This window comes from Eschrichtius robustus, chromosome 4, assembly GCF_028021215.1.
Source record: "Eschrichtius robustus isolate mEscRob2 chromosome 4, mEscRob2.pri, whole genome shotgun sequence".
Taxonomy (NCBI): Eukaryota; Metazoa; Chordata; class Mammalia; order Artiodactyla; family Eschrichtiidae; genus Eschrichtius; species Eschrichtius robustus.
The window spans coordinates 32,366,771-32,393,563 of NC_090827.1; the positions used below are offsets into that span (position 1 = coordinate 32,366,771).

Here is a 26,793-nt window from a genome sequence, read left to right on the forward strand (position 1 = left end):
TAGGGAGTAAACCACCGGGGGAGCATCTAGAAAAGCAAGGCTCTGTGCTATTTAGGAAAAAACCATCCTGGACAAGCGCCCCAGAGCCTCTCCTCAGACGTTGGGGCTCAGACAGGCAGCGCTTGTCTCCGGCAGATGTGACCACACGCAGGCACTTGTCTGCCCATTTTTAAAACTGGGTTGTCTGTCTCTTTGTGTTGAGTTGTTAAGAGTTCTTTATATATTCTGGACATTAAAACCTTATCAGCTATGTGGTTTGCAAATATTTTCTTCCATTCTGTAGGTTGCCTTTTCACATTTTTGATAATGTCCTTTGACATTATCAAAATGCACAAATGTTTTTAATTTTCATGAAATCCAATTTATCTATTAATTCTTTTGTTGCTTGTGTTTTTGGTGTCAAATCTAAGAATTCATTACCAAATTCATGCAATCTTCAAATTCATACGGAACTGCAAGGGACCCCAAATAGTCAAAACATTATTTAAAGAAGAAAATGTTCAAGTACTCACACTTTCTGACTACAAAACTAACCACAAAGCTACAGTAATCAAAACAGTGTGGTACTGACATAAGTACCAATGGAATAGAACTGAGATTCCAGAAATAACCCCCCCAACCCCACAATCTATGGTCAATTGATTTTTGACAAGGATGCCAAGACCATTCAATAGGGGAAAGAATAGTCTCTTCAACAATAGTGTTGGGACAACTGGATATCTAAATTCAAAAGAATGAAGCTGCACCCCTACCTCACTCCATATACAAAAATTAACTCAGAATGGATCAACAACCTAACTTTAAGAGCTAAAACAGTAAAACTAGTAGAAGAAAACATAGGAGTAAATATTTGACATAGATAATTTAAATCCACAGATAATTCTCCACTACAGTTAAAAGTGAACATCTCCATTATAACTTTGCCCAAAGACTATGCGAAGAGTGGCAAAGCTGACTGACTTGAGTTTTATCTCTTTTCACTCCCTTGTCCATTAACATAGATACTTCATGAGAAATGTCCTTGAAGGTAATCAGAAAGAAGGCAAAAAAACAAACAAAAAAAAGCAAGTGCCTAGGCTAATCCTAACAAAAAGTACAATTGGCCATAAGTAATAAAAATAAAACCCAAATACATAGGTTAAACCAAATGCACACTTTGGTTTCTAAATTCTTTGCCAGGAAAAATGGTATAAATATAGTGATTAAGAGCACAGACCCTGGATCCAGAGGGCCTGGATTCCAATCCCAGCCTTACTTAGCTGCTTGTCTTTTATTTAATCTCTCTCCATGCCTCAGCTCCCTCATCTTTAAAATGGAAATAATATTAGTGCCTACTTCATGGGGTTGTTGCTTAGCACTAGTAACTACTTAAGTGTGTACTATTATTTCTAGGACTGACAGAGGATGGATCAGGCAAGAGAGGTATTTCTATGCTTCCATGATTATATATAGAGTTGCTAGGAAAAGCAGCTCATATGGTAGCCATGAGCATATGCCTTGTAGACCTCCAACTTTGGTGTAACTGACTAAGAGCCCCAGCTGCTGTGCTCTGACATCCATCACCATATTTGCACAGAGGTCTCACTTCCCACCAGCTGCTCCCATCCGGTAACTAAGCACTGCAGGATGCTAAGGGAGACCATTCCTGGGAGGAACAGGACGCCTCTTATGGTCAACTTTGGCTTGAGTACTCTTTGACAACCTTGTCGAAATTTCCCTAGTCTGAAGGACAAGCTAGACTTTCCATCCTGCTTTGTCAGCTCTGCATCATGTTCTGATGGCTCTCCCAGGCTTTCCTGGTTCCCTCCCTGTATTCTCTCACCCTTTTAATCCCACTTTAGTGTCCGATTCTTAGAGGACTAACACAGTCTGGAATTCAAAACTCTCTTAGCTATGAACTTAACCTATATGCCACCTTATCTACTATCTCTTAGCTGCATGTACCTTCCACTCTTGGTTCCCAAATGTGCCTAATGCTTACTCATCTCTGAGCCTTTGCCCATGTCCCTTCACTGAGAAAGCACTCACCACCCAGCCTTTTTTGCCTACTGGATGCCACTTGTCACTGATCATGCATCTCAGATGTCACTTTCTCTAAGTCTTTCAAGATCTGCCAACCAGGTATACTCTTCACCTTCTCTAAACCTCAATGACTCTTGCCTTTGCGCTTTTTAATAAGCTTATTCACAGCAATAGCTATTTCTTACTTTGAGCCCACCAAAGTCCCCAGCTTGTATCAAATAGGCACATAATATGTGTAGGATGGAATTGGAAAATTAGGAGGAATTCTAGTGAAATTTAATTTTTAACATTAGGATTTCCAACAGCTTACAACCATTTTGCTTGATATAGCAACAATGAACTCAGATGAATAAAAAAAATCCTATGTATCAAAGCACTCAGGGCAAAATATAGCATGTAGTAACTCAATTTTAATACCTGCTTAAAATTCTTCATCAAATTTGGCTGATTTTTTCCCCCAGAGAGTGATGATGTAAAATTTTTAAAAAGTTTTGGGTTTGTTTATGTACATTGAGGGGGACTAGGGGACAAAGAAAAACAGCTGTACAAGAAAATTTCCTCCTCTAGCAAAGGGCCTTTGGCCTAAGGGTTGGCAAGGCCAACATCTCTCCTCTTTGGCTCCTCCAGAAATAGAGAAGGGAGATCCTGTCATTTTAATGAGCTTTCACGGAGTAACATACAGTAATATGAGAGGGCATTGATGAGCTTAATACATAGAGAATCTTATTCCCTCACATATGCCTGATTGTTTGGAGTCATTATTGTAGTTGACACTGAACAAGTGCATTTTATTCATGTTTAATCCTTACAGAAGACATTGTGATACAGGATAGGAAATTGAGGCTCTGTGACCAAGTCATGCTGCTAGGTCACTGACCCAAATCCCTTAGAATTTTATTGTGGGTGTCCAAAAGATATGTCAATCACATAAAACTCAATTTGTCCTCCCAACCTCATTCCAGGGCTTTTGGGGCAATGTTCTTGGACAATTCAGTCTAAGGAAACTGACACTGGATTGAAGGCAAGGTTTGACATCTAGCCAGAGTACAGCAAGAGTGCCAACTCAACAGCTTCAGGTAAAGGTTTGTAACTCTTTAACTTGGGTCTCTAATCATTTCCGGTTAGGTCCACAACACACAGTAAGAACTCCTCAGGTGGAAAGCAGGAAGAGGGTGGCTTGTGCAAGGATCAGATAGCACCTACGTGGGTGTTCATTTATTAATTATTTAACAAGGGCGATCACATGAGAGAACTGCCGTTTCCCCTGCCCCCATTTTTCTCACTAACAGGCCTGAAAAGTGAACAAGATGGACGGGTCCAGCCAAGAGGAAGAGGAGGATCGTACTTTCACCAACATTTCTCTTGCAGATGACACAGGTAAGGAAGAATCTGATGAATTCTGAAACATAAAATTCAGCAACTGCTCAGCAGTTTTTTAAAACTATAGTTTTTATTGTTTTTATGATAATGGTAAAACATAGTCATTGTAGAAAACTTGAAAAAATATAGCTACAAAAATAAAACCAAAAAAATGTTTAATTAAGAGCTATTTTTCTTTTTCCTTTAAAATTGTGATTATTTTAAAAGTTCCTGTGGTTGAATTATACATACTTTAAAAACTCAATCAACAAATAAAAATATAAAACGTTTATTTCCTAAGAGCTCAGGAAAAATGACCTCAACATATGTAAAGTATATGTTATATATATAAAGTACAGATGCCCCATTTATATTACTTAGCACCAGTTTGCCAATATGAAGTCAGTGATGAGAGAAGACCTAAAACAACCTAGGATATTATTACCCTAAATTGTTCAATTATAGTCCACTACTTCTCTATTTTGTGAAATAATTTTATCATTTCTGAAAAACGAACTAGAATACGCTGCAATTCGCTTTAAAAATTATTGCAGAAAATGTCCGGTTTTTAAGCAAGGACGAAGTTTGCTGAGTTCCACAGGAGAGAAGGAAAAAGAGGGGAGCAGTCGTTCTAAAACGCTGAAGGAAGGGATAACTATGGCTCATTCAACATCCGGAAGAAAACAGACACTGCTGAGTGGCACAATGTTAACTGGAAACATTTCAAACCTATAAGCAGCTACGTCTTGTGTGTGTGTGTGTGTGTGTGTATGTGTGTGTGTGTGGGTGTGGGGGGGTTGGTGGCATTGTTTTGTATCCAAGTTCCCTTAGCACAGTCATAGAAGCCAGCAAGACTGCAGCTAAGCAATGGGGGTTACTGATTCTGATTAACAGAGCAGAGCATGAATATTTAACATCAATTGCTTTCCATACAGCCACGCTTCTCCACTTTCTCCCTAAATGCTCAGATTCAAAAAGCCTCTTTCTAAAGTGTGGCCAATTAGCCGAACTGCCAGCCAGCCAGAGTTAAGCTTGGCCTCCTGGCACCGCGTAAACATGCTGGGGGATTTGAAAATCAAAGAGGAGCATTTTCAGCCTTTACGACGCGAGGAAAAGTACAAGGTCCCTGGGCTGTTGAAGAAGTGGGATACCGCTGGCCTTCACATGCTCCCATCAGGGCGTTTTAGAAAAACGACAGAGCTGCAGACAGCAGCAAAGGAAACAAAGACCCGGGGAAACCTCCTCTGCTTGTGGAAGGCACGATGAGCTCCGAGCGTGCGCGTGGGGCGTCCTATATGCCGTGGGCGGGTGCCGTTCATACGGGGCGCTGGCTTGCTCCGAAGACGCCCCCGCCCAGGATTCTTTCTGCCTTGTGACGTGGGCTGGGCCTGAAAGCTGATGGTCGCTGAGGCTGAGAAGGAGCCTTTGCGAAACAGATGTCTTTCATCCAGTCCTGAGCACCGCCTCAACTCTGCCCTCCGCGTCTCATCTTCTGCCACCCTCGTGCTTCCAGGGCCCACAAAAGCAGAGGAGGGCGGGGATTTGAATTCAGGTGTCTAATCCAAGGTTGGCAATGGTTTGGAGAGGGACACCGTCGAGGTTGTTAGCTAACCGAGTCTGAGGCCGGCAGTAGGCGTAGGCGCGGAATAAAGTGATAAACTGAGACGGGGTAAGCAGGATCCCCGGGCTGGTGGTGAGCTGTCGCAGCCGAGGGAGGGCTTTGAAGGCTCCTTGCTCGCCCTCAAGACCTCCTCATCCCTGGTCAGACGAGTCACAGAATCCTGGGGCACCAGGGGCCTTCAGCGATGGTCCAGCGTGGTAACCAGCAGTGGGCTGAGGCACTAGCTCTGATTCGTGCTGCTTCAGCTTTCCAAGATGGCAAATGGAAATTGCTCAGGTACTTGTAGCAGGAAAGAACTGAAACCCCATTTTCTTTGGCTTTTGGAGATAAGTGTATCAATTTGATGTGGCAGTACTGGTTCGCTCTTGTTAATAAGAGGTTCTTGGTCTTTGATAAATAAAAATAGGTAGACAAATTATTATGAAACAAATGCAGCTTGTTCACAATTTCACATTAGATTGAACTACATTTCTTTCAATAACATCTATTTTCATGCTGAGTTTCCTGCTGTTAAGAAGGAAAACTTAAGAATGAAGTTTTAAAGAAATTGAAATTTCTTTCAGCTTAGGTGTAGTATTTTTTTTTTCAAATGATTACTAAGTTTTAAGGCCACAAATACTTATTAAGATGTTTGGACCTGAATACTTAATTTGTGGAACTGTTTGGTATTTCTCTTGGCCTTGGAGAACTGTAAACAAATTACTTAAAATGAAGGGCACTGTGAACCAAGGTAGTCTGGGACTCTCTGGTCTAAGCTGTACGGTTGTTGCACTGGCCTCCCTTCTGGGTGACAGACACACAGCGCAGGACAAAGACATTTGATAGTATTGATCTGTCCTTCCTTCCTGTGTTTCTGATCCCCTTGCTTTGATGCTACCACACTTCTCAGGTTCTCCTTTAACCTCTCCTCATCCTTCTCAGGCTCCTTTGGGAACCCTTTCCCACAAGTCTTTCCCCAAGATTCTGCCCTTGGCCTGCTTTCCTTCTCTCTCTGGTTCCATGCTATATACCAGTGACTCTAAAACAGCTTGTAAATTCAAACACATTTAGGGCCAAGCAGTGTACTTGTGGGAAAGAGACAATGGTATATCACTGTTTATTTCATTCAGTTTCCAAAACAAACTATTGAAATTTCTATGCTCATTTCAGTTTATTAGGTTTGTCCATCATGTATCTTTTCTTTTTGTTTTTAAAAATTTTATTTTCATGTGGTAAAAACACTTAACATGAGATCTACCTCCTCAACAGATTTTTAAGTGTATAATAGACTATCATTAACCATAGGCACAATGCTGTACATCAAATCTCTAGAACTTAATCATCTTACATTCCTGAAATTTTAAACCCGTTGATAAGCAACTGCCCCTTTCCCCCTCACCCCAGCCCCTGCAGTCATCATTCTATTCTTTGCTTCCATGAGTCTGACTACTTTTTAATTTAATTTAATTTTAATTTAATTTAATTTAATTTAATTTTTTTTGGCCACACAGCACGCAGGATCTTAGTTCCCCGATCAGGGATTGAACCTACGCCCCCTGCAGTGGAAGCACGGAGTCCTAACCACTGGACCGCCAGGGAATTTCTGAGTCTGACTATTTTAGATACCTCATATAAGTGGACTCATACAGTGTTTGTCCTTCTGTGACTGACTTGTTTTACTTAGTATAATGTTCACAGGGTTCTTCCATGTTGTGGCATATTGCAGGACTTCTTTCTTTTTTAAGGCTGAATAATATTCTATTGTATGTATATATCACATTTTTGTTTAGCCATTCATCCATTGATGGACGTTTGATTCCACATCTTAGCTATTGTGAATAGTGCCGCAGTGAATATGAGAGTGCTAATATCCTCTCAGGATCCTGATTTCAATTCTTTTGGATAAATATCCAGAAGTGGGATTATTGATCATATGGTAGCTCCATTTATAAATTTTTGAGGAACCTCAAGAGCGTTTTCCATAGTGGCTGCACCATTTTACATTCCCTTCTATAGTGTAAAAGGGTTCCATTTTCTCCACATCCTCACCAACACTTGTTGTCCTTTGGGTTTCTTTCTTTGATTGCCATCATAACAGGTGTTAGGTGATATCTCATTGTGATTTTGATTTGCATTTCCCTGATGACCAGTCACATTGAGCATCTTTTCACTTACCTGTTGGCCATTTGTACGTCTTCTTTGATGAAATGTCTATTGAAGTCTTTTGCCCATTTTTAATTGGGTTATTAATGTTTTTTGTTATTGAGGAGTTCATTATATATTTAATTGTAAATTAACCCCTTATCAGATATATCATTTGCAAATATTTTCTCCCATTCTGTACGTTTCCTTTCTATTCTATTGTTTCCTTTACTGTGCAGAAGTGTTTTTGTTGATGTAGTATTCCTTGCCTATTTTTGCATTTGTTACCTGTGCTTTTGGTGTCATATCTATGAAATTATTGCCAAGACCAATGTCACAAAGATTTTCCTCTATATTTTCTTCTAGAAGTTTTATAGCTTTGGTCTTACATTTAAGGCTTTAATCCATTTTGGGTTTTTGTGAATGGTGTTAGATAAAGGTCCAAATTCACTCTTTTGCATGCAGATATTCAGTTTTCCCAACACCATTTATTAAAGAGACTATCCTTTCTCCATTGTGTGTTCTTGGCACCCTTGCTGAAGATCAATTGACATATATATGGATTTATTTCTGGACTCCATATGCTATTCCAGTGGTCTGTATGTCTTTATGTCATTACCATACTGTTTTAATTACTATGACTTTGTAATATATATATATATTTTAAAATATCATCACCTATTTCTTTAACATCTTTATTGGAGTATAATTGCTTTAAAATGTTGTGTTAGTTTCTGTTGCATAATGAAGTGAATCAGCTATATGTACACATATATCCCCATATCCCCTCCCTCTTGTGTCTCCCTCCCACCCCCTCCTTATCCCAACCCTCTAGGTTGTCACAAAGCACTGAGCTGATCTCCCTGTGCTATGCGGCTGCTTCCCACTAGCTATCTACTTTACATTTGGTAGTGTATATATGTCAATGCCACTCTCTCACTTTGTCCCAGCTTACACTTCCCTCTCCCCATGTCCTCAAGTCCATTCTCTATGTCTGTGTCTTTATTCCTGTCCTGCCCCTAGGTTCTTCAGAACCATTTTTTTTTTTTTTTTTTAGATTCCATATATATGTGTTAGCATAAGGTATTCGTTGTTCTCTTTCTGACTTACTTCACTCTGTATGACAGACTCTAGGTCCATCCACCTCACTACAAATAACTCAAATTCCTTTCTTTTTATGGCTGAGTAATATTCCATTGTATATTTGTGCCACATCTTTATCCATTCATCTGTCTATGGACACTTAGGTTGCTTCCATGTCCTGGCTATTGTAAATAGAGCTGCAGTGAACATTGTGGTACATGACTCTTTTTGAATTACGGTTTTCTCAGGGTATATGCCCAGTACTGGGATTGCTGGGTCATATGGTAGTTCTCTTTTTAGTTTTTTAAGGAACCTCCATACTGTTCTCCATAGTGGCTGTATCAATTTACATTCCCACCAACAGTGCAAGAGGGTTCCCTTTTCTCCACACCCTCTCCAGCATTTATTGTTTGTAGATTTTTTGATGATGGCCATTCTGACCGGTGTGAGGTGATACCTCATTGTAGTTTTGATTTGCATTTCTCTAATGATTAGTGATGTTGAGCATCCTTTCACGTGTTTGTTGGCAATCTGTCTATCTTCTTTGGAGAAATGTCTATTTAGGTCTTCTGCCCATTTTTGGATTGGGTTGTTCGTTTTTTTGTTATTGAGCTACATGAGCTGCTTGTATATTTTGGATATTAATCCTTTGTCAGTTGCTTCGTTTACAAATATTTTCTCCCATTCTGAGGGTTGTCTTTTCATCTTGTTTATGGTTTCCTTTGCTGTGCAAAAGCTTTTAAGTTTCATTAGGTCCCATTTGTTTATTTTTGTTTTTAGTTCTATTTCTCTAGGAGGTGGGTCAAAAAGGATCTTGCTGTGATGTATGTCATAGAGTGTTCTGCCTATGTTTTCCTCTAAGAGTTTGATAGTGTCTGGCCTTACATTTAGGTCTTTAATCCATTTTGAGTTTATTTTTGTGTATGGTGTCAGGGAGTGTTCTAATTTCATTCTTTTACATGTAGCTGTCCAGTTTTCCCAGCACCATTTATTGAAGAGGCTGTCTTTTCTCCACTGTATATTTTTGCCTCCCTTATCAAAGATAAGGAGACCATATGTGCATGGGTTTATCTCTGGGCTTTCTCTTCTGTTCCATTGATCTATATTTCTGTTTTTGTGCCAGTACCATACTGTCTTGATTACTGTAGCTTTGTAGTATAGTCTGAAGTCAGGGAGCCTGATTCCTCCAGCTCCATTTTTCGTTCTCAAGATTGCTTTGGTTATTCAGGTTCATCTGTGTTTCCATACAAATGGTGAAATTTTTTTTTCTAGTTCTATGAAAAATGTCATTGGTTGTTTGATAGGGATTGCATTGGATCTGTAGATTGCTTTGGGTAGTATAGTCATTTTCACAGTGTTGATTCTTCCAATCCAAGAACATGGTATATCTGTCCGTTTGTGTCGTCTTTAATTTCTTTCATCAGTGTCTTACAGTTTTCTGCATACAGGTCTTTTGTCTCCTTAGGTAGGTTTATTCCTAGGTATTTTATTCTTTTTGGTTGCAGTGGTAAATGGGAGTGTTTCCTTAATTTCTCTTTCAGATTTTTCATCATTAGTGTATAGGAATGCAAGAGATTTCTGTGCATTAATTTTGTATGCTGCTACTTTAGCAAATTCATTGATTAAATCTAGTAGTTTTCTTGTAGCCTCTTTAGGATTCTCTATGTAGAGTATCATGTCATCTGCAAACAGTGACAGTTTTACTTCTTCTTTTCTGATTCAGATTCCTTTTATTTCTTTTTCTTCTCTGATTGTTGTGGCTAAAACTTCCAAAACTACGTTGAATAACAGTGGTGAGAGTGGGCAACCTTGTCTTGCTCCTGATCTTAGAGGAAACGGTTTCAGTTTTTCACCATTGAGAACGATGTTGGCTGTGGGTCTGTCATTTATGGCCTTTATTATGTTGAGGTAAGTTCCCTCTATGCCTACTTTCTGGAGGGTTTTTATCATAAATGGGTGTTGAATTTTGTTGAAAGGTTTTTCTGCATCTATTGAGATGATCATATGGTTTTTCTCCTTCAATTCGTTAATATGGTGTATCACATTGATTGATTTGCGTATATTGAAGAATCCTTGCATTCCTGGGATAAACCACACTTGATCATGGTGTATGATCCATTTAATGTGCTGTTGGATTCTGTTTGCTAATATTTTGTTGAGCATTTTTGCATCTATGTTCATCAGTGATATTGGCCTGTAGTGTTCTTTTTATGTGACATCTTTGTCTGGTTTTGGTATCAGGGTGATGGTGGCCTCATAGAATGAGTTTGGGAGTGGTCCTCCCTCTGCTATATTTTGGAAGAGTTTGAGAAGGATAGGTGTTTGCTCTTTTCTAAATGTTTGAAAGAATTCACCTGTGAAGCCATCTGGTCCTGGGCTTTTGTTTGTTGGAAGATTTTTAATCACAGTTTCAATTTCAGGGCTTGTGATTGGTCTGTTCATATTTTCTATTTCTTCCTGGTTCAGTCTCTGAAAGTTGTGCTTTTCTAAGAATTTGTCCATTTCTTCCAGGTTGTCCACTTTATTGGCATATAGTAGCTTGTAGTAATCTCTCATGATCCTTTGTATTTCTGCAGTGTCAGTTGTTACTTCTCCTTTTTCATTTCTAATTCTATTGATTTGAGTCTTCTCCCTTTTTTTTCTTGATGAGTCTGGCTAATGGTTTATCAATTTTGTTTATCTTCTCAAAGAACCAGCTTTTAGTTTTATTGATCTTTGCTATCATTTCCTTCATTTATTTCTGATCTGATCTTTATGATTTCTTTCCTTCTGCTAACTTTGGGGTTTTTTTGTTTGTTCTTCTTTCTCTAATTGCTTTAGGTGTAAGGTTAGGTTGTTTATTTGAGATGTTTCTTGTTTCTTAAGGTAGGATTGTATTGCTAGAAACTTCCCTCTTAGAACTGCTTTGTCTGCATCCCATAGGCTTTGGGTCGTTGTGTTTTCATTGTCATTTGTTTCTAGGTATTTTTTGATTTCCTCTTTGATTTCTTCAGTGATCTCTTGGTTATTTAGTAGTGTATTGTTTATCCTCCATGTGTTTGTATTTTTTACAGATTTTTTCTGGTAATTGATATCTAGTCTCATAGCATTGGTTGGTTTTTACCTTGCTCCTTCATCTCTGTGTATTTCTCTGTCTTCTCATTTTGCTTAACTTGCTGTGTTTGGGGTCTCCTTTCCACAGGCTGCAGGTTTGTAGTTCCCATTGTTTTTGGTGTGTGTCCCCAGTGGGTAAGGTTGGTTCAGTAGGTTGTGTAGGCTTCCTGGTGGAGGGCACTGGTGCCTGTGTTCTGGTGGATGAGACTGGATCTTGTCTTTCTGGTGGGCAGGTCCACATCTGGCGGTGTGTTTTGGGGTGTCTTTGAACTTAGTATGATTTTAGGCAGCCTCTCTGCTAATGGGTGGGGTTGTGTTCCTGTCTTGCTAGTTGTTTGGCATGGGGCGTCTAGCACTGGAGCTTGCTGGCCATTGGGTGGAGCTGGGTCTTAGCGTTTAGACCGAGATCTCTGGGAGAGGTTTGCCGATTGATATTACGTGGGGCTGGGAGGTCTCTGGTGGTCCAGTGTCCTGAACTCGTCCCTCCCACCTCAGAGGCTCAGGCCTGACACCAGGCCAGAGCACCAAACCCTGTCAGCCACACAGCTTAGAAGAAAAGGGAGAAAAGAAAGAAAGAAAGAAAAAATTTTAATAAATAAATAAATAATGAAATAAAATAAAATAATTAAAATTTAAAAATTATTAAAATAAAAAAGTAATAAAAAAAAAGAAGAGAGCAACCAAACCAATAAACAAATCCACCAATGATAACAAGCAGTAAAAACTATACTAAGATAAACATAAAAGTCAGAAACAAGTCAGTCACAGACAGCAAACCCCAAGTCTACAGTTGCTCCCAAAATCCACTGCCTCAATTTTGGGTTGATTTGTTGTCTATTCAGGTATTCCACAGATGCAGGGTACCTCAAGTTGATTGTGGGGATTTAATCCCCTGCTCCTGAGGCTGCTGGGAGAGATTTCCCTTTCTCTTCTTTGTTCCCACAGCTCCTGGGGTTCAGCTTTGGAGTTGGCCCCACCTCTGCGTGTACGTCGCCCTCACGCTTCTGTTCCTACCCAGACAGGATGGGTTTAAAGCAGCGGCTGATTAGGGGGCTCTGGCTCACTCATGCCGGGGGCAGGGAGGGGTACAGTAGTTATAATATGAATGTGCGGCGAGCCTGTGGTGGCAGAGGCCGGCGTGACATTGCAGCAGCCTGAGGCACGCCGTGTGTTCTCCCGGGGAAGTTGTCCCCGGATCACGGGAGCCTGGCAGTGGTGGGCTGCACAGGCTCCCGGGAGGGGAGGTGTGGACAGTGACCTGTGCATGCACACAGGATTCTTGGTGGCGGCAGCAGCAGCCTTAGCATCTCATGCCCGTCTCTGGTGTCCTCACTGATAGCCGTGGCTCGTGCCCATCTCTGGAGCTCGTTTAGGTGGTGCTCTGAATCCCCTCTCCTCGCACACCGCAAAACAATGGACTCTTGCCTCTTAGGCAAGTCCAGACTTTTTTCTGGACTCCCTCCCACTAGCTGTGGTGCACTAGCCCCTTCAGGCTGTGTTCACACCGCCAACCCCAGTCCTCTCCCTGGGATCCAACCTCCGAAGTCTGAGCCTCAGCTCCCAGCCCCCGCCCGCCCCGGCGGGTGAGCAGACAAGCCTCTCGGGCTGGTGAGTGCTGGTCAGCACCGATCCTCTGTGCGGGAATCTCTCCGCTTTGCCCTCCGCACCCCTGTGGCTGCGCTCTCCTCCGTGGCTCCGAAGCTTCCCCCCTCCGCCACCCGCAGTCTCCACCCGCGAAGGGGCTTCCTAGTGTGTGGAAACCTTTCCTCCTTCACAGCTCCCTCCAACTGGTGCAGGTCCCATCCCCATTCTTTTGTCTCTGTTTTTTCTTCTTTCTTTTGCCCTACCCAGGTACGTGGGGCGTTTCTTGCCTTTTGGGAAGTCTGAGTTCTTCTGCCAGCGTTCAGTAGGTGTTCTGTAGGAGTTGTTCCACATGTAGATGTATTTCTGATGTATTTGTGGGGAGGAAGGTGATCTCCATATCTTACTCCTCTGCCATCTTGAAGGTCCACCTCTGTAATATATTTTTATTACTCTGAAATCAGGAAGTGTGATGCCTCTACCTTTGTTCTTTTTTTCTCTCAAGTTTTTTTGGTTATTTGGGGGCTTTTGTGGTTTCATATTACTTTTAGAATTGTTTTTTCTATTTCTGTAAAAAAATGCCATTGGGATTTTGATAGGAACTGCGCTGAGTGTGTAGATTGCTTTGGGTGGTATGGACAATTTAACAATAGTAAAGACTTGTACCCTGAAAATTACAAAACAATGATGAAAGAAATTAAAGAAGATACAAACAAATGGAAAGTCATCGTGTATCTTTTAAATATAGCAGATATTACTCTTAATATGGTTTATTTCACAGTGATGTTTCAAGTTTAATTCTTTCAACAAGGACATGGTTGTTTGCAAATCAAATATATGGGAACATTATTAATTTCACAACATCATTTTCTTTGAAACACACAGCCCTCTTGGACTAGATTTCTTTTGCTACTTTTGATTAAGAGAACAAGAAAAGTTTACTTTTCTCTTAACTCTACTGTAAGCAAGGCAACAGCAATTGTGATGATGAGATAGCAACCAACTGCTGAGGCTCTGGGCCAGGGGCCCAGCCAGGTGAGGACTGAGGCTCCCGAAGACCATGTGCCCTGCTCAGAGAGCCAAGCTGCTTCCCACTTCTAGCTGACTGCTGTCATGAAAGAATGGAAATGCAAAAAAGCAGAGTTTTCAAGAGACACCAAAAATACAGGGGGTTTTTTGGTGCAACCTCCTGATTCTTCCCTGTTTTCCACCTAATCCTAATTTTAAAAACAGTATCATGGAAGTCCAAACAAAACACATCTGCAGGCCAGATATGACTGCAGAAGAATCTATTTTCAGACTTCTGTTCTCAAATCTTTATCGTTTGTCTTTATCTCTCTTCTTAGTTTCTGATTCATAATCCAACTGCTTGCTAGAACCTAGATATGTCCCAGGTGTCAAATGAACTCATCTTACCCCTTGGGCACCCCATAATCTGCTCCCACGTATGATTCATAATTTTAATGAATGGCTGCATCATCTACCCAGTTCCTTAGGAGAGAAATTCACATGTCGTTGTCCCATTATCATTTCTCACAACCCAATCAAATCACTGATTCCTGCTGACTTGACCTTGAAAATGTTTCTCAAATTAATCTGGCCTTCTCCAACCCTATCACCACTTCCCTGATCAGGCCCTCATCATCTCCCACATAAACCACAGCATCAACTGCCCAACTGTTCTTCCTATTTCAATTTCTATCCCTTCACATCTCTCCTCCACACTGCCTATATCACTCCCTCTCCCTGCAGAGACCGATCAATGCCTTGCATCCCCTGCTGGCTGAAGTCCAAGACACTTAACGTGGCATTTAAAGTCTCCCTCTTCCTGGCTCTACCTATCTCTTCAGTGTCATTTCCTGCCACACAGTCTGGGCTCAGTAGGAAACACTTAACGTTCTATGCACATGCTGTCTATTTCATGCCTCTGGACTTTGCTCGTACTGCTCTGTTTGTCTGGAATAACACAACTCACCCTTTCTTGCCTGGCTAATTCCTATTCATCCTTTAAGAACCCACCCAGGCATCACCTCCTCCAGGAAGCCTTCCTTGACTTTCCCAGGCTGAGTAAGGTTTCCTTTCTCCTTCCTGAGAATGCCAAGCTTATCTCTACCTATATTTTTTCACAGCATATTATACTTGTATGTATATGGGTCCCCTCCACCAACAGACTGTGAGCTGCTGGAAGATGGAACCTGGGTTTTAAAATGTCTGTACTTCTGGCACCTAACCCAATGTCTGGCACCTAATAGACACTCAAAACATTTTGGCCAAATAATTCTGATTGAGTTTGTGTGTACACTGGGATGAGGGCCCCTAGCTGAGAATAGACTCCTAGGGTGAGCTTTCCTAAATCATTTCTAGTTTTAAGAGTTTCTTTCCTATCTCCACTTCTGGGTCATTTAGTTCTGCTTTCAGAAAACATTTATTGAGCACCTACTATCACTTGCCAGGTGGTGGACAGGACCTGGCTATTTGGAGAATTGGCTCAGAGTAGTGTGGCAGACAGGGCTTGAACTTTGGAGTCAGAAATGCCTGGACTTGAGTCTGTTGGACTTTTAGTGAGTTATGTAACATCCCTGAGCCTCCGTTTCCTCGGTCGTGAAATGATTATAAGAGTATGTCTCTGAATTGTTTTGAAGATTAAATGAAATAATAAAGGAAGCTTCCTGAACCAGCCTGGCCTACAGTAAGTATTCAGTACGTTTTAGTTCCTCCTTTGCCCACTTCAAGGAGATCACACACAAGTTTCTTAAAAGGCTCCAAGATTTGTCCACGCTGGTTGTCATGGTAACGGCAGCGCCCTGTGGATGCTGCTCTGTAAGCCGGACTGTTGACGTCTTCCTCATAAAGAGGCTTGTGGTAGAAGGGGGCGGGGGGTGGATACGAACAAACCCTTTAAACAAGAGCATGATTCTTTTCTGATACAAATGAGACAGCTCCTCTTTTTCCTCTTCATCCTGGCCCTCACCTCTTCCCTGCCAATATTCTTCCCACCACTGTCCTCCTTTATGCCTCAGCCTCCTTCCTGACTCTGCTCTCTAAAATCTCTCCTGAATAATAGTCAAAGCTGCTTCTGCGTCTGTTTTTGGCATCCCAATTAGCCCTCATTGTAAGGTGGTAATAAGCTTCCTGGAGAAGTGGCACAATTGTCGTGTGCTTTTATTTGGTACCTCTTCCTACCACCGTTCGGAAAATGTAACAATACCCCCCTCATGCCCCGCTGAAAGCAGTCTGGGTTTGAAAAGCTTTCAGAAGGCCATCTGCCATCCCCTCAGCCAAGCAGCAGATCAGACACGACGCCCTGCATTAGTTAGCACTCCAAGTAGAAGGTATCAAGGGCCTGTATTCCTTTTCATCTCACCCTCCATTATAATACGGGCTAAAGAAGGAAACATACTCGTGGCTACCCAGCTGCGAGACACACTGAGTCATAGCAGGAGTCTTGTCCGAGAAAAGGGAGCAGGCTTTTCTTTTCTGATGGTGAATGGAGCCAGTGTTTGCAGCCAGCACCACGCTCCAGCATCCCCTGCACTGCTGGTAATGGCTTGACCGCGTTACCCTGGACCTCATGGGAGGATACGGTGCTGATGACTCCTGGAGTGGAGGCATCCTTCAATAAGTACACAAGGATGAGGCGAGGGTTGATCACATGTGCTGGTCAGGAACAGTGAAGCGCTCCCTGCGTCACCTCAGTTTACACCCTCCAGTCAATTTGGCCATGAATATTAATTTAAAAGATCATTCAGACATACTTAGAGATGCCAAAAGAGATCACCTCTAGAATGGTACAAGTGTTTTTGTTTTTAGTGGCTTGAACAAGGGTGTTCATTGCACCAGCAATGGCAGAAAGTTTCAGCAAATCTTAATTGGCATTTGGGATCCATATAAGTATACATAATGACATTGGCCGAGTGAAATATCTCTTCCTGTAAGCTGAAGATAATATGGACAGTGGCATTAGGAATACCTCCCCTGGCCCAGCAAAATGCCTTTGAGACTTAGCAGAAGAGAGTCAATAAGAAAAAGGAGATTAACTCTGCTTCTCAGTAGCTTCTGAGAGTGCTATGACTCTGGGGTCACTAATGTATCGCTAGAAATTGTAAGTGCTCTTTCTGCAAAAAAAAATCTTCCATCAGAAGGTATCCACTTAACTAAAATAAAACAATCTAGCATAATGCAAAAACTAGTTTTAATAAACAAGCTTAAGAAACAGAATGTTAGGGCAGCATCTAAACATTTTCAGTAATCTAGATTGTTCTCTAATTTTCTCATCAAAACATAAGTATTAATATTTTGACTCTTCCTTTAAAAGACAAAACCATCCATCAATCGCCTTGTATCAGCAATGTGTTTTTTCTTTATTAGATTAACAACAACAAAAAAGGGAGTAAGAATGTTTTATGTTAAATTTATATGAAAGCCTTCATAATTGTGCTAATTTTTTTTCCTAGAGAAAAATCCAGAGGAGATTCAAAAGATCAAGGGTGAACTTGATTTACCTGAGCTCATGAGCTAATGAGATGCTGACCTTCCCCACGTCTTTTTCCTGTCAAGAAGGGAGCGAGAGGGCTATTTTCCATCATGGGGACCTTCATTTCAAAAAGGCCCCAATTGGGTTGGATCCACTTTGGACACATTTCCCCTCACAGGCCTCCAGCCTGCCTGACTTGTTCCGAATTTGAGGGTCAGAGCCTGGTTTCCTTAGAGACTCTTGGGGTTCCCCTGAGAGACCCTTTGAAGGTTCTCTCTGAGCCTTCAAAGAGAATCTGGAGCGTAGAGAGAAGGAGGATGATGCTAAAAGAGCAGGGCAGACTGGAGGAACCAGCTTCAGCTGTGCTCCTCAACCCTAGGAATAATTTTTAAGTGATTCAAAAGCTCTCAGTGAGGGCTTCCCTGGTGGCGCAGTGGTTGAGAGTCTGCCTGCCAATGCAGGGGACGCGGGTTCGAGCCCTGGTCTGGGAAGATCCCACATGCCGCAGAGCGGCTGGGCCCATGAGCCACAATTACTGAGCTTGCGCGTCTGGAACCTGTGCTCCGCAACAAGAGAGGCCGCGACAGCGAGAGGCCCGCGCACCGCGATGAAGAGTGGACACTGCTTGCCACAACTAGAGAAAGCCCTCGCACAGAAATGAAGACCCAACACAGCCATAAATAAATAAATAAATAAATAAATAAATAAATAAATAAATAAATAAATAAATAAATAAATAAAAATTAAAAAAAAAAAAAAGCTCTCAGTGACCCTACAGGAAACAATATGTACTCCAATCACAGAATCAGAGTTGTTGTAAAAGCTGTTTCAGAAAGACATGTTTTGCTTTCACGGATAGGCTTTAACCTTCATTTTCAATCCTTGAATTTGACATTGGAAATGGAAGGGACTCAGTGGCAGCCCCCATGAATGGTCCAGGAGAATAGCTTGCCAGCTTTTTTTTACACCTTTATTGGAGTAAAACTGCTTTACAACGTTGTGTTAGTTTCTGCTGCACAACCAAGTGAATCAGCTATATGTACACATATATCCCCATATCCCCTCACTCTTGAGCCTCCTCCCACCCCTCTAGGTCATCACAAAGCACCGAGCTGATCTCCCTGTGCTATGCAGTATCTTCCCACTAGCTATCTATTTTACATTTGGTAGTGTATATATGTCAATACTACTCTCTCACTTCGTCCCAACTTCCTCTTCCCCCACTGTGTCCTCAAGTCCGTTCTCTACATCTGCGTCTTTATTCCTGCCCTGCCACTAGGTTCATCAATACCATTTTTTTTAGATTCCATATATATGTGTTAGCATACAGTATTTGTTTTTCTCTTTCTGACTTACTTCACTCTGTATGACAGACTCTAGGTCCATCCACCTCATTACAAATAACTCAATTCATTCCTTTTTATGGCTGAGTAATATTCCATTGTATGTATGTGCCACATCTTCTTTATCCATTCATCTGTCGATGGACACTTAGGTTGCTTCCATGTCCTGGCTATTGTAAATAGCGCTGCAGTGAACATTGTGGTACATGACTCTTTTTGAATTATGGTTTTCTCAGGGTATATGCCCAGCACTGGGATTGCTTGGTCGTATGGTAGTTCTCTTTTTAGTTTTTTAAGGAACCTCTATATTGTTCTCCATAGTGGCTGTATCAATTTACATTCCCACCAACGGTGCAAGAGGGTTCCCTTTTCTCCACACTCTCTCCCGCATTTATTGTTTGTAGATTTTTTGATGATGGCCATTCTGACTGGTGTGAGGTGATACCTCATTGTAGTTTTGATTTGCATTTCTCTAATGATTAGTGATGTTGAGCATCTTTTCATGTGTTTGTTCCTTGCCAACTTTATGTTAGAGCGACCTGGGCCTTCCCTCCACCAGCCTCCCTGGGATGCACACAGCCAACAGTCACCTCTTTTCAGCCCTTACTGGCTTTCTTCCCCATTTAATCATTGCTCCCTTGTTTCTCCACACACACGTTTCATTGTCAGCTTAATGACTTTGGCTCAGACTACTTGGCTGTGCACATGCTTGGTTCTCTCCTCGCTGGTAGCATGACACTAGTAGAAGTGGAAAAAGCTTGCATTTTAAAATACATTCGTCCTTTCTTATCCCTCCTGAGAATCTTCACTACCTATTCCAAGCAGACAAAAGACAACTATTATTCCTTCATCTATGTGAATAGTTTGCTTTCATTTGCATTCTTGGTGGAAAGGTTAGTGGGTTTTTCTAAGGTCATGATAACTATTTAGAAAGCTTTGTTTATAAAAGTATTTAGAAGATTTTTTTTCAACACTTTCTTATCCTTTTTAATTTTAGAATTTTAAATGGCTTGAGCTTCTTTGTGCTATGACAGTGTTCCTCAATGTACAGTAGATTCCTGTCCCTTCTGCTTTAAAATAGTGTAAAAACAGAATTTCTGTAAATACAACCTAGTTGAGAATGGACTTGAGGACATGGGGAGGGGGAAGGGTAAGCTGGGACGAAGTGAGAGAGTGGCATGGACATATATACACTACCAAATGTAAAATAGATAGCTAGTGGAAAGCAGCCGCATAGCACAGGGACATCAGCTGGGTGCTTTGTGACCACCTAGAAGGGTGGGATAGGGAGGGTGGGAGGGAGATGCAAGAGGGAGGAGATATGGGGATATATGTATATATATAGCCGATTCACTTTGTCATAAAGCAGAAACTAACACACCATTGTAAAGCAGTTATACTCCAATAAAGATGTTAAAAAAAAACCCAAAAAAATAGTTGATATATAATTTGAGCAAGTCACAGTTGGCAATGATGGTTGGCCCCTAAACACTAAAATTTTCAGCCAGTGCCTCTCTGTGAAATACTCAGTGATCATCAAACACACAATTGCTCAGGGAGAGCCTATGTTTCAAGGAATTTCTCAAAGAATAGTACTTGTAGAATATTTCCTGCTAACACAAACAGTAACTCCTTTATTGGTCCATTTTGTAAGTTGGGACATTATCCGTTTTCCATAGTATGTAATCATTTGACTGTAAAAGGAATTAGGCAAATTCACAGCTAACTGGTCATTTTTAAAAAGCAAACTGTATGTTTAATATTTCTGTCATGTTCCAATGATTACATTTTTAAGGGGTTCTTTTTTTTCAACCTTTTGTTTTGGGGTGTGGGAGACAGATAATCTAAAGCAGACATTGGAGAAAGATGATTAGTCAGCTGTCACTCTAATTTTCCTATAGGTTCTCAATTCTGGAGACAATTAGGAAAATCAGTTGGTTTCTTTAGAAATCCTGGTGAACTCTGGATATTTGATACCATCTAAAAGATAACCCACATTCATCACAAATAAAACTAAGAGAGTCACAAAATTAAGTATTTGGAGTAAGCCCACATTCTGTTAACTAGTCATGTATCTCTTAGATGAATTTTAATAACATTTATTGATAACTTAATACGTCCCAGGTGCTGTGCTCAGAACTTCACATTCATTATCTCATTTAATCCTCACAAATAGCATGTGACAGACATTATTATCCCTGTTTTTGAGATTGAAGACTGGGGCTCAGAAAGGTTTAGGAACTTGTACGAAGCAGAGCTGGGATAGCAGCCCAGGTCTGAGTGACTTCAAAGCCTTCATCAAATGACAGTGCATCAGGACAGCAATTACCAGATTGCATAACTGCATTATACTGACAAGGTGGAAGCAATAAGGTGCCCACTTTGCAGGCATTGAACAATGAAATATGGTCCCTTACTTATGTTATGAGGTCACTGTTTCAGAAATGTAATCATAGATTCAGAGGGCAAGAAGATCCCCAGAGGCTCTCTAACAATATTGGAGTACGCTCAGACAAGAAAGGTAGAATATAAAATTGTACCTATGCTGTGATTACAACCATGTAAAAGTAATTTATGTATATGGACTAGGATGGGACGAGAACTTGGGAAAATGTATTTACTAATGTGTAGGGATTATGTTATCACATTTTCATGTTCTATTTATACAATAATTTTTTTCTTAAAGATAAGATTAACAGAGGTTTTTCTGATATATAGAAGAAAGATATTAATCCTAACATGAGTGCTGATTTTGAGAAGCATGTGAAAATACCAGTGCTAGGATTAAGGACATCTATCAAAACATCACTACTGCCTTTTGCATTTTTAGTGATGCATGCAAAAAGTTGTATTAGAAAAATAAAATGTAGAAAGTGGTAGATTTGGCTATAGGACACACCAGGCACAGAGGGTGGGGAGCAGGGGAGATAAGACATTAAATTGTAAATGCCACCCTTCAGCATAGTCGTATCTTATTTGTTTAAGTTTTATTTTTATTTTGAAACAATCTCAAGTGCCAAAAACTTGCAAGCACGTGAAGAAGGATCTTTTTTTCCTGAATTATTTGAGAGTAAGTTGCCAACTCAATGCCCCATCACCCCTGTGACACTTTAGTGCGCATTTCCTACAAACAAGGACTATCTCCTTCATAATCATGATACAACCAACAAAGTCAGGAAACTGACATTCATACATTACTGTCACCTCATCTTCAAAGTGCATTTAAGTCTCACCAGTTGTCTTGATAATATCCGTGACAGCAAAAGCATCCAGCTAGAATCATACATTGCATTTAGTTGTCATGTCGATTTAGCCTCTTTCAATCTGGAACAATTTCTCAATCTTTACTTTTGTAACCTTGATACTTTTAAAGATTATAGAGCAGTTAGTTTATAAAAGGGTCCTCAATATTGATACACTTGGCAAGAATATCGGAAGTGATGCTGTGTTCTTCTCATTGCACCCTATCAGGTGGTACATAATTTCTATTTACCCCTTTACTAGTGAGGTTCACTTCGCCCCCTTGGTTATGGTGGTGACTTACTCCTTTTTCTTTTAATAATAAGCAAGTATTTGGGGGGTGGGAGATATTTTGAAACTATGTAAATATTCCATTTCACATCAGACTATTATGTATGCATGTATGTAAATCAGAATAGACTCGTGGTTTCCTAATTTATTGAGTAGGTTAAAAATCCTGAGCGTGTCCTTAAAGAAGGAGAAGAGGAAGAGCTACCTACTCTCTTGAAATCTTTTATATGTAGTATTTTAATCAAGCGTATATGGATTCTCTTCCTACTGCCTTGAGTTATTAAAATTCTCACTTACACTCACTTGATTTCTTCTTCTCTTATAAATTAGTCTCCAAAAGAGAGACAGGGAAGAATGACCAACAAGGAAAAGCTGCACATTCTTTTGTCCATCCATCCACTCAACAAATATTTAATGAGAGACTACTATGTACCAGGCTCTCAGTTCAGGCTGTCACTTCAGTGTGTCTGGTTTGAGCCTCAAGCGGTGCTTCCCCTGCAATGAATGGCCACCACGTGGACGGTGGGTGTAGACAGCACGTGTTCCTATTACCATGTGTCTGGGCTCCCCAAAGTTGTTAACCTTAATTCCTCTCAGAAGATGGGATGTTTATAAGCCAAACACTGGTATTTCCACATGGACCTCAAATTCAGGATTCATGTTAGGGTTATGATCTTAACTTCCACATACCAGATGGGCCATGTTGACAAAATGGTCAAGATACAGAGCAGAGCTGTCTTTGTCATTTCACTAGACTACTTATTGTAACTCTTCTTCCCACGTTTGTTTTAAGGAAAACACCATCACATTCGGTCTCATTTTCAACATTCTAACAGAGGTCGATTCATCGTAGCATCTTTAATTTGTTGTACCTCATGCCTTCTCTTTTTCCTCACATCTTCCTTATTCCCTCCACAAATTTTAAAATCCACTCTGTTCTTTGTATTTACCTTGACTTTTCTCCCTCTCAACTGACATCTCTGGTCTTGTTTCTCCCTTCCCTGCCTTGTTCTACCTCCCTCTTTTCCACCTTCCCTCCTTCCCATCTATGCTGTCCTCACATCTATGCTGTCCAAGGTCCTCTTCCTATTTCCTTCTTCCTAATCTCATGGCCTGACCTTTGCACTTTTTGCTCCTCTGGTCCAGGAGATGAAACAATACTTCACTAGTCTGAATTGAATGATTTTGGGGAAAAGTTTTAGTTTTATAATTTTAGTACATGGAGAGGAAGTCTTTAGCTCAGATAAATTTAGGTTTAAGCACGTATAATTTGCACATTACAATTATTGCTTCTAAGTCTATTAACTATTCACACGTAAATATTGCTTCACAGGCTAGTTATTTCCCTTATTATTCATTTATGGAGGATGCCTTTTCCTTAGGCAACAGTCAGTAATAATTAAGTTTCCAAGCTCTCCAGCTTAAGTCCCTGAAATCAAGTCCTGGCTCAGCAAACTGTGGTAACACTGGGCAAGTTATTTAACCTCTCTAAGCTTTAGTTTCCTATTCCATAGCATGGGGATACCAAGTACCTACCTTCTAAACATTTTGTAAGAATTAAATAAAATAGTTCTTGTAAAACTGTGGGGGCACCTGGTAAATGGGGAATAAATGTTACATATATTATAAATATAGTAAAAATACTTGTGATGTACAAGGGAAAATTCTCTACAACTAATACCCTTGACTAAACAAATGATTTTTGAAGTTTGTAAAATTGTCACTGCTAATATGCAAAAACTAAGCTCAAAATATGAACTTTGGGTTGTAGTTAGCTAAAATCCACCACAGTTCTTTATTGTTCCACCTGAAATAGCAATTCATTTTCTTTTTCTGTCACCACCTCAGTCCTAATAATCCCTTCCCAAAAATTCCATAAGCTTTATGTATTTAAAGATATAAAAGGTGAAGGACTTATGGTTAGGAGGCTTTAGAAACCTTTTTCCATCAGCTTGGTGACTGACCTAAAGGGGTTTACAGGTGTTCTGGTCAACACATAGGACTCTTCCAGTGAAATGTCACCATGAGGTAAGCCCTTCCCAACCTCAGTGGATTACAAGGCAGGGAAACCACATCAAACCCAAGTGGTGAGAGAAGCACTTAGTGCTTCAGGAAAGACCTATAGAGTCTGGGAGATTCTGGGCTCTCTACACAGAGGTATAGTGTCACCAACCTACAAAGTCTAGGTCCTGGAGTCACCATTTTAAGAAGGCAAAGTTACTGATGGAAGGGGAAAATCTTTCCAAGAAAATTCTTTGTAAGGAAAACATACAGAAAAACCAAGGCAAAACAAACAAAACAACTAACAGTTCAAGCTACTGAGTTCAAGAAGAATTAAATTCAGTGGATTTGGCCATCAAATGGGCTGCAGCTCAGAGCTAGGAATTTGCTCAAAGTTAGAACTTTGGAACCAGGACTTCCTTAGTCAAAGTTATACAGTTTGAGGTTGTTTTTTGAGGGAAGGACAAGGGTGAATAGGCTAAATAATACAGTTTTCAAAAGTAAGTCTTCTGCTAAACAATGATAGCCTTTCTCAACCAGGATTCCTCAAAAGAACCTTGGAACGTGGAAAAGGATCTGAGTGACTACTTTCTCAATTCTCCCAGGGATGACACATAAGAAGTACCTTTCTAGATTCAAGGGGAGAATTGATTTTATTTCATGCAATGAATACCTTAGGTGGGCTTAGTTCTCTCTCAGAACCTTGGGTGAAAAAGGGCTGGAGTCTGATAGGGTAACCCACCCAGGTGGCAGAGTTGCAACATGGTACTATCATTTTCCTAGAACTCGAGACTAAAAATCATGGTCATCTTGGACCCTTCCTTCACTTTTATCTTCCATAGTTGATTAATCTGTTAACACATCCTGCTTCTACTTTCTTTAAAATGTTTATGGTAATATCCCTTCGTCTCCTTTTTCACTGCCTCTACCACTCACGACTGAATTTTATAACAGTCATAGAGTCGTATAACCTAGCCTCTAGGAATATCAGTTTTCTCATGTTCAAAGTAAAGATAATCATAGTACCTACCTTATAGGATTATGGTAAGGACTGAATGAATTATTTTATGTTCAGTGCTCAGTACAGCACCTTACAGATAGTTAGAACTCAGTAATGTTAGCTATTACTGTTGTTATTATATACTCCTCCTCCTGTAGTTTCTTCCTACCGATTCACCCTGGATACTTAGCTCTCCATATATCTTTCTAGAAAACATGTCACTCACCACCTTGGGAATCCATTGGATCAAATTCCTGCTTGGCTTTCCATGTCCTCCTCAGCTGATTCATTCATTCACTCTTTCATTTATTAATTTTTTCCAACTTACTTCCTACTACTTCCAAACACGTATCATTCAGCCACTCATTCACTATGTTTATATTGCATCCCCATTATGGGCCAGGTATTAAAGATACAGAAAGAAATTAAGGGAGAAGCACTGCCAACTCTCATAATAATTGCAGTTGGGAAAATATCAAGTCTACTAGTCAGAAGGTCCCTCCATCATGTCCCTACCCCCAGATGTGTTCCTAATCCAGCCCCACTCTCTCTCTTCTCTGCAAAGTTCTGTCATACTTAGCACCACCCTGCTTTACAGTTGTTCTAGCTAATGTGGGTTCGATATGTCTTACCAACTAGATTATAAATTCTTTGAGAGATTTCTGTATTCTCTTAAGTGAGCAACACATTAGGAGTTCCAATGATACTTTTTGACTGAGACTGACTCATTGATTTTTATAGGGTGCAGAACACATATATCCTCTTCTGGGTCCATAGTTTCAAAATGTAAATATCTTTAAAATGTATAGTTTAGTGGAAGAAGGAGAACTTATATTTCTATCAGTTAGAATATGTATTCACTTGGGCTGAGAGCTCTTTGATTTATTATAGCTGATGTTTTTGACTATTAATAGAAGATTAACTAGTACCTGAGAGGTGCATATTATTTTGTATTTTTCATTATTATGTATAGAATCAGAGAAATTTCCTAAATAAATTCTTTGTTTTGATTATTCTTGCTGTATAACATACCCCAAAACTTAGTGTTGTAAGGCAACAATCATTTTGTTTGCTCACTGTCCTGTGGCTAAGAGATTCAGGGGGTTTAGCTGGGCAGTTTTCCCTTGGGAATCCCTGATGCCGTTGCAGTGAGATGTCAGCTGGGCTGCAGTCATCTGAAGTTTGAAAAGAGCCTTAGACTTATTAGACTTTTAGTTCCACCCCTGAAGTGATACTTCAGGCAAGTCGTTTTATTTCTCTGGGTCTCATTTTCCACACATAATGAAATAAAACCAACAAATCCTTTCGAGAGCTCTTTCAGCTCAAAAGTTGATTCTATGAAATGAGAAAATAATGTTTGGATATGAACAGCTACATGTAAGTCATTGTGCATGACTAAGGTCATTCTACAAGTAGAAAATGTTACTACATGAATGGAAAACACAGGATTGATATAAGAAAAATCTTTTGTGGTGAATTATCAACAGAAACTGATCTTGAATCAATTTTGCCACTAGAGGTCACTAGCGTACCATCTCAAAGAGAATATATGCCATCAAGTCAC

The 26,793-nt window shown here is 40.4% G+C and overlaps 1 protein-coding gene across 1 annotated transcript in view; it reads left to right on the forward strand.

Annotated features, from left to right (window-relative positions):
* The first annotated feature begins 3,308 nt into the window (after window positions 1-3,308).
* Window positions 3,309-26,793, forward strand: part of SCOC (short coiled-coil protein) — a 41,681-nt gene continuing 18,196 nt past the window's right edge. The window contains exon 1 of the mRNA XM_068542530.1: window positions 3,309-3,399. Within this exon, the coding sequence (XP_068398631.1) occupies window positions 3,330-3,399 (70 nt within the window). The 5' untranslated portion in view covers window positions 3,309-3,329. The remainder of the gene's footprint in view (window positions 3,400-26,793) is intronic.